Source organism: Thunnus thynnus, chromosome 1 (genome assembly GCF_963924715.1).
Source record: "Thunnus thynnus chromosome 1, fThuThy2.1, whole genome shotgun sequence".
Lineage (NCBI taxonomy): Eukaryota > Metazoa > Chordata > Actinopteri > Scombriformes > Scombridae > Thunnus > Thunnus thynnus.
Window position 1 is genome coordinate 35,396,007 of NC_089517.1, and position 12,360 is coordinate 35,408,366.

General features: G+C 43.7%; 1 protein-coding gene across 1 annotated transcript in view; it reads left to right on the forward strand.

Annotated features, from left to right (window-relative positions):
- The first annotated feature begins 257 nt into the window (after positions 1 to 257).
- Positions 258 to 12,360, forward strand: part of tshz3b (teashirt zinc finger homeobox 3b) — a 43,828-nt gene continuing 31,725 nt past the window's right edge. The window contains exons 1-2 of the mRNA XM_067596442.1: positions 258 to 629; positions 1,082 to 1,582. Coding sequence (XP_067452543.1) covers positions 1,543 to 1,582 — 40 coding nt within the window. The 5' untranslated portion in view covers positions 258 to 629; positions 1,082 to 1,542. The remainder of the gene's footprint in view (positions 630 to 1,081; positions 1,583 to 12,360) is intronic.

Consider the following 12,360-nt stretch of genomic DNA (forward strand, 5'->3'; position numbering starts at 1 on the left):
AAAAAAGGGGAGAAAAGTACCATCAGCGGCCAAGAAAGTGTTTGGCAGTAGGCGCTAGAGCTCGGCTGATCCGTGCGCTCCAGTCAGCCTGCATGCATGGGAGCACCCTGAGCCCGTCCCCTCCTCCTCCTCCTCCTCATGTACATTATTACAACAAGGGAGACCCAATCAAGCACGTATCTCATCGATTCACGCACACACACACACACACACACGCACACACGCAGTTACACTAGACGCGCACGCGCGCACGTGCACGCGCGCACGTGCATACGCATACATACTGACTGACTGACTTGCCCTCAGCGGATTTTTCAAAGCGCTCTCGGACTAAATAACGTAGCCGCGCCAGGCAGGGCAGCGTGCGGGCGACCAGTCCCGGCCGTCACCTCCTCTTCCTCCTCCTCCTCTTTTCTCCTCCGCTGTCGGTCCTGAGAATAACAAACTGAAAAAAGCTGCATGTGGCTTTTTTCCTCCTCGCCACCGACAGGACTTGCCAGAAGGCGAATGGATTTTTATGATATGGTTTCAGGCACGTTTCAGCTGGTCCACCTCTTGGCTTTGAATTGTGCGTGATTACCAGGAGGGAGAAGCCTCATGGATAGCGCGGCGGAGGATCAGCCTGTAAAGTAAGTATGCATTTCCGTTCAGATCGCGCTGTCAGCCCTCGTGTGCTTGTGAATGATACTGTATATGCGTGTTTTTGTTAGGCTACCATGTGTCCGCATGCCTGCTCCTCTCCCTTAGATCCATCTGCAATATGAATGACATTACGCACATTTCAAGCCATTACCTAAAGCTTTTGATTACCCTGCTGGCTTGGAATAAACGGGACTAGAATAAGGCAGTGAATGACAGAAAGGGAGTGAGAGGGGTAAGAGAGACACAGAGAGAGGGGGGAGATAGAGAGAGAGAGAGGGGGAGAGAGAGAGAGAGACAGGGAGCTACGTGACGCCTATCAGCGGCGGAGAGGTTGAACCGTAGAGGAGGCGCAGGGCTTCAGTTGTGTCAGCTCTTGATGTGTTGTCCCCTTGTTTGCGGACTTTTGACTGACGCGATCATTTGGCTTTATCCCTTCAAGCTTGCCTGTTGCAGCCTCCGACGCCAAGTAAAGAGGATCACACGGAGGCACAAGGAGCTTCTTTTTACCTCCCTTCTCTGTTTTTCTACCGCGGAGCCACTCTGTTCCTGCTCCCACCGCGTCCATCCAAGTCGGAGCGGGCGAGAGAGCGAGCCACCGACCGACAGAGAGAGCAGCAGACCGGGGGAGTCACGCCGGTTCCCCCCCCGCCCCCCCTTTACCCCACCTCTCTTTTTTATTATCTTCGCATCTACTGGCTCTTTCTCCTCTGATTTCTTTTTTTTTGTGTTCGAAAACTGCACACCCCCCTCCCTCCTTACACACACCCGCCCCGATCTATGTGGGAGCCCTGAAAGCTCACCCAGGGGGGAAAACTGTGTATCAAAGCTCCGCGGATCCCCCAGGCAGCCTCGGATCACCGGGGCCAGAGAAGAACTCCCTGCCGGGCCCCCGAAGCCGACATGCCGCGGAGGAAGCAGCAAGCGCCTCGGCGCGCCTCAGGTACGCACTGGCTTTGGTTTGCATGCTATTTACCCCTCTCTCTCTCTTTCTCTCTCTCTCTCTCACTCTGTTTGTGCCCCCCCACACCCCCCACCCCACACCCCCCCCAACACACACACACACACACACACACACCTCCCCGCCTTCCTCATTCAGTTACTTTTCATTGAGATTTCTCTCAGTAACATTTATGTAACTGCAACAGCATCTTTTGTTGTACAGAATCAGGGAAGGGACAAACATGTAGCACATGTGTACAAGTTTCACAGCTCCAACACAACTCCTGTCCTCTCATACTACACATCCTATCATTTCTGTCATAATAATTCCCATGATAATCAGCTGATGTGCAGTATCAACCACTGTTATAACGCCTCATCAGGGATTTTTAGAATTCCAAAGATCTTGGTGAATCATTTTCGATTTTAAACTGCTGGTAGGAAAAAAGCAAGACATTTTAAAGATGTGACTTCAGGTTCTGTAAAACTGTAATGGGGATTTTTCACAGATGTTTCACAATTTTCTGACATTCTATAGACAAAACAGTCAATCGATAACTCAAGAAAATGACTGTAATCATAACTTGTTACTGAAAATAATTATTAGTTGCAGCTGTATTTTCATACTCGCAAGCCATGAAAAGGGGGTTTGGGCGTTTACAGGTGTGACCCAACGGTTACAGCGACCAGCTTATCGTCTGACAAAAAGGTCACAGGTCGGTTTTCCCGGTGCCACTGCATGTGTCCTGAAGAGAGTCAGTGTCAGAGCGTTCGATGTGAAAAGCCTTCTTCGCTCTCCTCCTTCACATTCTTCGTTTTTTCTCTCCTCGTCTGAGGGAACTTGATCTTTCTCTCGCTTTACCTCTTTTTACTCCTTCACTGCGCCTCCTCCTCCTCCTCCTCCTCCTCCTCCTCCTCTTCTGCTTGTAGATATTGACTGTGGAATTAAGGATCTATACTGGAGAGGATTGTTGGAGCCCTAGGGTCAGCTGACTGTCACGGAGGCCTTTGATGCTTGCTGATTTCTTTTGGGGGAAGTAGGCTCGACTCTAAAACATCCCGATAAATCACAGGAAGTTTACTTTTTTAGCCACTTTAGTTCTACGTCATCAGTGTCTTTTTGTCTCTTTTCTTTCTTTCATTCTGTTCTCAGTGAAACATCATTCTAATATCTCTGATATAGTGTGTTTGATGGCCTGCCAGTGATACTATCACAGCATCGTGTTCCTATAATATTCTCTACAGGAATTTGTACTGTGTTGTGATATTTAATATTGGGTTTTAGTGACTGTATTGTATTTTCTAGCATATTTTATCCCCTATTGCATCAGTATATTTCTACAATATTCACATAAAACTATACTAATAGTTTGGTCTTAGCCATTACTTTTTTTATTACTTTGTGACTTTAATATAGTAACCTTTTCTAAAAGGTTGGTGTTTTTTCGTCAGGGTTCGTTCTGTTTTCTTTCTTTCCTTCCCCTCAGTTTCTGGGAAATACTTTTCCTCTAGTCTAAAGATTATTTCACAGCCCGGGGAGGGAGTGTACTGGAAGAGAGCTTTAATGGACAATTGCCATCTTTGATTTGACGCCTGATTGATCACCTGTCATCTGGCCGAGCCTTTGATCTGTTCATTCCCGATAAGTGTCAATAAATCAACCCAACTTCCCTCCCTCCCTCGCTCCCTCGCTCCCACTGTGGTAGCAAAGCAGGGCCTGCTGAAGTCACAAACTTTCTAGCCATTAACACCATCATTTAATTGCATTTTTTTATCTATTTGTACCACACATTTATTAGGTTAGACTTCCTACTCGGACTCGATGTGGATACAGATCTGAAATAAGATTTTATTTTATGGAGTTTCTGTGTTCTCATCACATCATTTACGAGACTAATAATTTTTAAATTTTGTACTATACTGACTCAGACATTTTGAATCAACTGAACAAATGATATTATACTTATTCTGCATTTTTGTCAGCCTTTGTTTTGCAGTAAATGCAGCTGTGAAGCACTAATTTCCAATTACATGCAGAACAGTGAATTAGGAATGATTAATGCGTGACCTTTAACATTTTATTTTAAGCCGTATTACCTTAACACACTGTTGTTTGCTACTTGTCTAACTGTTGAGGTAGTATAGTCTCCAAAATTGCCTACCAGTACACACACACACACACATACACACACACACACACATTCTAATAATTACATATGTGCAGTGGCGCATGCACACAAGACATGCTGCAATGATTTTACAGTACATATAAACAAGCATGCAATACTTTTCACACAGGCGGGCACACACACATACACACACACACACACACACACACACAGAGTGGTATGAAAAATGTAACTATTAGCCTAATCGTGAGGCGGAAGACTGGCTTGCTCCATCAGAAGGGCCCGTCAGAGAGACTTTGTTTCATATTTGATTTAATTGTCTGCCCTCTGACAGCCACATTCATCAATGGCCCTAATGGTCAATCAGAGGCTGGCACACACACACACACACACACACACACACACACACACACACACACACAGACACACATACACACAGAGCTATGTATTCTCAGCCCAGGGCCTTACTTGATCAAAATGTTTTAGCCCTAATGGACACAATGGGTGGGGGCAAAGGAATGGGTGGACGGACGGATAGATGGATGGATGGATGGATGGATAGATGCGTAGTGGGATGACTGAAAGCCTTTTTATTCAGCTGGAATGACTGAGTGAGTGTGCCGGAGTGAGAGCGGGAGAGAAAATGAGGCATTTATTTCTTTGATAAGCGGACGAGAACAAACACGAGGCAGCCGAAGGAGGAGTTTCACTTTAGACTATTGGCAACTTCCTATTTTTTTTTCTGTTTTTTCTTTTTTTTTTTTTTTTTTACTCTTTTATTCCTCCTCTTCCTCCTCCCCCCATCTTCCACTCCCTCCCTCCTTCCCTCGCTCACAGCTGCAAGTTATAAGGTTGGGAAGAACTGCATGGCACACAAAGAGTGATGACAAATTGATTGCGCCGTAGTGATGGCAAGAGTTATGGGAGGATGGCAAATGATAGGCCTTGATTGGGAACTTGGTGGTGGGGGGGGGACGACAAAGTATCCCCCCCAACCTTGAATTTCCTTTTTTTTCACAGCAAATTCCTCTTTTCCCTCTCTTTTATGTCCCTGATTCAGTCTCTCTATCCTGCACCCAGAAAACGAAGCATTCTTGAAGTGTTGGTTAGAGGCAGCAGGTACAACACACTCAGCTGCAGTGATTCATTCAACCATCACATTTGTTAAAATAAGATAATCTGGAAAATCAGGTTAAAGGTCAGCGTGTTTATTGAAAAGGTTCCTTTAATTCTGCAGATTTGGAAGCTTTTCATGCATTCTTAATCAGTTATGTATATCACCAAAACAGACCATATGTAGATCCACTCGAAGATGGCGTCACAGTGAACCTTTCCAAACTCCCCCGCAGGGTTCTGCTAGCGTACAAGCATGAAAAAAGAAAAAAAAACAATTTATTTTGCTTAACACAAGTCTACTTCTATCTCTATCCTCTCTGTGATCCCACACACTCTCCCCCCCCACCACCACCACCACCACCACACACACACTTCCCACCCCGGCGACGGAGCGCACTCAGCCATCTAAAAAGAGGAGTTGTTTTGCCAGCTTCATTAGCGTTCTCCTAATTAGCCGAGCATCTGATGGATCTCTGACAGGCCTAATGATTGGAGATGACAAGCACCGCACACTGTCACGCTCGCCAATTAGGTCTGCGGCATAGTTGGATGTAATCAACTTGATCTTACACCGTCCTCATTTGCCCCCCTTAACCCCTCCCTCGCTTCCTTCCTGCTGCCACCCCAACACAGGTGAGAGTTTGGACGGAGGTGGCCAAATACGTGTGTGTGTGTGTGTGTGTGTGCACGCCATGGCGCTATAGTGTGGTAGGAAGCTAATTTTGGTCGGTGCAGGAATTAGCGTTGAGGATTTTTCAGAGAGATATTGGATGTTTGTTTTAGTAGTGATGGGTGTGCTTGTGTCTTAAAAAAAATCTGGCTCTATGTATATCGCACAGGTTCATTCGTGTGCACATGTATACGTGCACACACACACCGTTTTCCGAGCAGGGGTGTTTATTTTCTCAGTGCTCCTAACATCAGGGAAGGACAATGCTCAGGCGAGCGGCGGGCTTTTGTCCGTGGGCTTCAAAGCCGGGATAGACCAAACAGATCATTGTTATGGCAGAGGAAGCTTGAACATCAAACATACTGTATATTTTTTTACCTGTATTTTTTTACAGTTCCAAAATCTACATGCCTTTTATCCTTACATGCACAACCACAAATCTATTGTTTTAGATCTATGTAGGTTATGTAAAAAATAAAGGATGTTTAGCAGTATGAAGCAGCTGCATGGTGTTAACATACCATCATGTGCGTGTGTGTGTGTGTGTGTGTGAGGGGTTATATGTGTGTGTGTGTGTGTGTGTGTGTCGTCCTCCTATGAGCCCGCTGCAGATTGATGACGTTGACACTGGTCATTATTAGCTACTCAATGACACTTTCCCAGAGTGGGAGGATTTTTCACCCGTGCTGATTTTTCAGAAACACCTATCATCAGCATGGTGTCCAAAGAGGCTAAGCATGATTTATGTAAATATTAACATCAAGACAGATCTGGTTCTGTCCAACAGGAGATAGATGGCAGCCGAGGAGGAAAAGCAGCTGATTTCTGTGATTTCTCTGCCGCCATGTGTTTGAGTGCGTGTGTGTGTGTGTGTGTGTGTACGTCTGCAAACGTGTGTGTGATTGATTGTAGATGAGAGCGAGAGATTAATCATGCTTGATGTGTGTTAACGTTGCACTCGTGGTGGATCTAAGTCGAGATGCAGTGGCCCATTTAAATATACTCACTCACACACACACACACACACACACACACACACAGGAGGGAGCGGGTACACTCGTTCATACAATGATACACACACATTCACATTTGTCTTTGAATAGTCCACATTTTCATGAGGAATTTGGAATTTATAAAAGTGGCGATTTTACAGTACATTTTATGAGCGAGGTGATCGCTATAGAATATTTTTTTGTTTTTGGCACCTTATGTCACAGCCTATAGTCTCATCCACTGGATGGCAATGGAATCTAATCAAACATGTCAATATAATGAAGCTAATTAACCTTGTATAAAGCAGGCCTGGATAATTCTAGTCATAATTAAGAGAGTGTAAAATGGTTTCATAAACAACACCTTTTTAATATGGCCTTTGCAGCCGCCCACTATTAGCTGTAATGTAACACAAAGCTTACTTTATGTCATCTGAGGCAGCTGCTTTAGGGAATGTTTTGAGATTATTGGTTATTATAAAACACAAACAATCAGTATCACTCATTACATCCGTCTTGTAATTATAAGTAAATTGTGACACTTTTCAATAATTGTGACTTTTAGATGAAATAAGCCACCTTTGATTTTTGTCCTTCAACATTTTAAAGCTTGTCATCTGTAAATGACCTGTATGTCACACTGGAGGAATTACTCAAGTTCTCCATTTCTCCATTCAATTCAGAGGTTACTTATCCTTGAAGTGAAAGTCGTACATTCGGGTTTCTAATGAAGGGGATGTATTTGAATAACTGCGCTCCAAAGTTCCATCTGCAGTCCATTAATGTGAGAGGTGGTGGTCCTTTTGTGCTCATTCTCTGAATGTTTCCCACCAGACTCAAACTAGAAAATATGAATCTTTTTTTTTTAAAACGCACTGATCATTTTCCGATCACCCAGATCACACCGAGCATGCTGAATGAAACCGAGGATTGTTTTGTTGAAATTAAATGTAATAAAAATTAGTGAAAATGAGAGCTAAATTTTAAATGAATTTACTTAGTGAATAAAAAGCATGCGGTTACTGTCCTCCTCACCCACACTGTGTTGTTCCTGAGGTTTTGTTCCTTCAGTTTGACATATCGTCATTTTATTGGATAGAATTATGGTCATCAAACATTTATCAAAAGCAGATCTGCTCTGTAGGTAGAAATAATGAAACTGACTCAAACCTTAGTCTGTTAGTTTCAGATGAATAAACTGACTTTCAACTGAAGTTTCTCCAGCCTGAGATGTGATAATAATCAGGTCGAATTACAGGATCACACACACATTCATCCAGAGTCTAGCTGTAAAAAGCTAGACGGCTTTTTGTCAGGCTTATTATTGTTGCATAATTATATTTTCATCGGAAATGTTTTTTTTGTTTTTTTTAAAGCATTCTTATTGGTATAAGAATATTTGGTTTTCCAAATTGAAGTTTTGTTTGTTTTTGTTGATTTTGTCTTTTGGCTTTTTACATTTGAAGTGCACTACATAAACTCACTGTCATGGCTTTCACTGACAAAAATACCAGTTTCCTCTCTGCCATTCAGCTTTTCTAGCATGCTAACTTGGCTAAAGTTGTGGCGAGCCAGCTGCACCAATTGAGTTCTTAACTCGTCCCAGGGATTACTTCTTCCTCCCTTACAGTTCCAATAAATGTACAACTAAATCCCAAGTCTGCCCTCTGTGGCCCTCTTTTTTTTTAAAACTTAAACCAACCATGTTTCCTCACTTTGCATGTATCTTACAACAAGACAGAGCTGAAAACACCTTCAGTCCCTGTCAGTCTCCCTACATTTCTGTGTCCCAGTCTCAGTCCTGCTCCCTGCATTACTTTGTGCAGAGTGAGTCTTTCCCAGGCAGCTAACTGACATTGTGATTAGTTATGGCCTTCCTCTGCTTTTCTCAGTGCTCCTGCCCCACGACGCTCCGCCACAATGAACCGAGAGAGGGAGAGAGAGAAGATATGAAGTGGGAGAGCAGTTGCATAGTTAAATATTCTATCATAGGGAAAGACAGAAAGGGAATGAGATTGTAAAAAAGATTATGTGCACGGGCAAGAGAAAGTAGGAGGGAATGAAAAAGCAAGCAAGTAGACAAACGACAATCATAGAGAGAGAGACAGAGGAAATGGGAGGAAGAGAGGGAGGGAGGGAGGGGAGCCAGAGCTCCCTCATCTCTTCCTCCCCCCCTTCTCTTCCTTGAGGATAAGTGGCTGATGGTTTATAAACAGTGTTTCTTTTCCCCCCTCTCCCAGAATCTTCCGTCATGGCTCCCATTAGGTTGACAGCTGTCAATTAGAGCTCCCTTGGTCTGGCGCACTGCACTTTATTGCAGGCAGTTGATGCTGTCATTTTGCTCCCAGTTTCGCCTTGAGCGTTATCACGAGCGCTCAAACAGTCAATAGCTGATGCATCAGCAGTTATTTCTTAAATTGGCTCACAAGGCTGCATCCTTCCCTCATTTTTTTCTACCCCCCCCCCCCCCCCCCCCCCAATTCTTCTCCCTCTCTTTCCCTCTATCTCCACCCTATTCTCCTCCTCCTCCCCAAAGATTATTTTGTGAGGAGAGAGCAATGGGTTGTGCCTGTAGAGGAGTGTGTGTGTGTGTGTGTGTGTGTGTGTGTGTGTGTGTGTGTGTGTGTGTGTGTGTGCAAAGAGTGCAAGAGAGGCTGCAGAGCACAGGACACATGCATATACACAAACATGCTGACGATTCTGTATCTTTCCTTTTTCTTTTGGCACAAGATTGCCAAATAAACATAGTGAACATCTCGTGAAAAACTTGTATCTCCAAATTTGGTGATTTTGAATTTTTCAAGTGAACTGAGGGTTTAAATATTCTTGTGTGGGCTGAGAGCATTTTTCTCCAACATATGTCACATAATCAAATTAAAAGCCTATTGCATTATGTAAGAAATGCATGTCACAAAGCTACAAACAAGGCTGATTTCTTTGCTAATGAAAAGTTGACATTTTTTTGGAGTACATGGTTTTCTCAGGACAGCAACATAACATGTTTTGCACAGTGAAGAGTTACTTTGAGAACAACATGTATCATTGGCTTAAAAATGTGTTGCAACCACCAAAAACGATCTGAATTATAAATCAATTTACATTACGTGTACATTTTTTTAAATAATGAAAATAAGAAGAAGAGGAACAAGAAGAATTTATTTAAAAAATATTTGTTTTTTTGGTTTTTTTTTTTTGATATTTTAACTTTATTTTCTTAATAATAACGCTGCAACTAACGATTATTTTCATTTCCAATTAACCTGTACATTATTTTCAAGATTAATAGATTAATTAATTGAAAAGAGTGAAAAGGGTCCAGTATGATTTCTAAGAGCCTAATGTGATTCCCTTCAGATTCATGGTTTTATTCAACAATCACACCGTGTATGACAGAGAAAAACAGCAAGTCCTCTCATTTGAGGAGCTTAATTATCAAAATAGTTAATTTTCTGTCAATTAATTAATTTACTAACAGTTAAAGCTATACATAATAATGACTAAATAATGAAATAACTTTAATAAATAAATAAGACCACATTTCATAAAATAGTCTGAGAGCAATAAAATTGCAAATACATACAAAGCAAAAGTGTCAGCTGTAGATATTTGACTGGAGAACGGGAGCCAAAATGTTGATGGCTACTGATTACAGATGATGTTTTTAGTATTTTTGTGTCGGACTAAGATTCACGGTCTGTGTTTCCTCACATTTTTTAAAACTCATTACACAATATACTGCTGTAGTCGTGACATCAGGCATACCTGTAATAATAGAGATCAAAGGTGATTGGACCCAATCCAACCAGCAGCCCCTCACTGTGAGGTCTGATTGGCTGACGGGCCCACACCGAGGCACCCTGGGAAAGTGGCTAAAACAGGAAACGGAGTGGGATCTCTGCGCACACACACACACACACACACACTCACACACACTTCCTGTGCTGACACAAGGCAGATATATGTATTTACTGCTGCGCTCCTATAGCAGGCTTTAGACCGGGCTTGCTGCAGCACTGGGTGGTCTGTGGCCACATGCTCATGAGAACATGACCAAAAAGGTTACACTCATCATAAGAAAGTGCATGGGTCTAAATTATGACCTGGATCAAAATGTGTCTCTTTGGTTTCAATCATTTTAAGAAATGTGGAGAAACTTTTGAGAGGAGCTTTATATTAACAGTCAGTGCAAGTGGCTTCTGTTTATGGTTAGCTGTATTTTTACAGCATGTACAGTCTGTTATACTTGCTGTCATGTCCAGGAGACAGGGGATAATGTGTGTGTGTGTGTGTAAAAGGGGCTTATGGAGTATAAGGAACTGCAGGCCCAGTAGGAGGATGAGACAGTGTCATGACAAGGTGTGTGTGTGTGTGTGTGTGTGTGTGTGTGTGTGTATGAGGATCTTTTGAGTGTCATCTGGGCTTGGCTCCAGGTCTGGGTTTCTTCTTACCCTCAGTGGGGGTTGCCTTTATGTCTGCATGTGTGTGTGTGTGTGTGTGTGTGTGTGTGTGTGTGTGTTTATGTGCATGCTCACACAATCACAGACCCTTTGCTTCCCTTTCCCACGGAGGCTTTGGCTGAACCTAGACGAGACTGGCAGCCATCACTCTTGTGTGTGTGTCTGTGTATGTGTGTGTGTATATGTGTGTGTGTGTGTGATGGTGGCTGTGATGAAAGGCAGGGGAGCCAGTGAGGACCCGTCTGAGGCCCTAGTAATCAGGGCCAGCCTGAGCTGACATCCTTCTCAAGCTGACAGCGCCTTCCTCTTCTCCTCTCACACACAAACACACACACACACACACGCACACACACACACACACATGTACACAGACACATGGCTGACTGGCCACCACTCGGTCACTGCCAAAAGACAGTCCGACATGCCTCTGGCCCTCCTTTTCCTCCTCCTTGTTTCATGTTCTGATCAGTTTCAGATGTTGAGAATTATCCTCACCCTCTACAACACCGCGGCTCTGTGTGTTTGTGTGTGTGTGTACATTTCTGTGTGTGTGTGTGTGTGTGCGTGTGTATCTGTGTGTGTAATCTGAAGGTTTATGAGTCAACCAGGAAATGCATGGTTTGATATGGTCTGGCCTTACAAGGGTGTGGTAAGAAAAGTGTGTGTAAAGCAGCATACTCACCTCTGCGTGTGTGCTTCTGTCTGTTATGTGTGTGTTCTCTCAAAGAGGGTTAAGAGCAAGGAGGCAGGAGGTGAGACAGAGAGAGAGAGAGAGAGAGAGTGAGGGAGTCGACCACGCTGAAAGAAGAGAGCGACAGAAAAAAGTGAGAGCGAGAGAGAGAGAGAGAGAGAGAGAGAGAGATGAGAGGAGTGGGGAAGAAGGCTGTTTTATTTTATACTGCGAGGGCCTGTTGCTAATTAATGTTTCTTGGTCGGTTTCTGTCGGAGCTGAGTAATGTTTTTGATCTTTATGCCTGATAACTGCATACCTAATGAGATTTCAAAGCTGGTGGAGATGGGAGTTGCTGCTCCCTGCAATTATTGACAGATGCCTTTTCTCCGCCACTGGCTGCCGCGCCATAAATCCTTCCTCAGTAATGAGCTTGAGAAGTGCCACCCTGCCAGTGAGCTAATGAAACCGAGCAAGGGGGGCCGCTTGTGTGTGTGTGTGTGTGTGTGTGTGTGTGTGTGTGTGTGTGTGTGCATGCGTGCAAAAGAGTGCATCACACTCCTCTGACACATTTTTTTCTCTTTAAATGCACTCTGCAGATGTCAGCCACCTCGCCTGCTAGCGACAAAGAGAGAAAAGAGGCAAGAGAAAGATAGTCGGAGAGGAAAAGAGTGAAAAAAAAAAGAAATACAAAGCAGAAGCCTCTCTCTGTTTCTCCACTTTATGAGAAGTTTCGGGGTGGTGC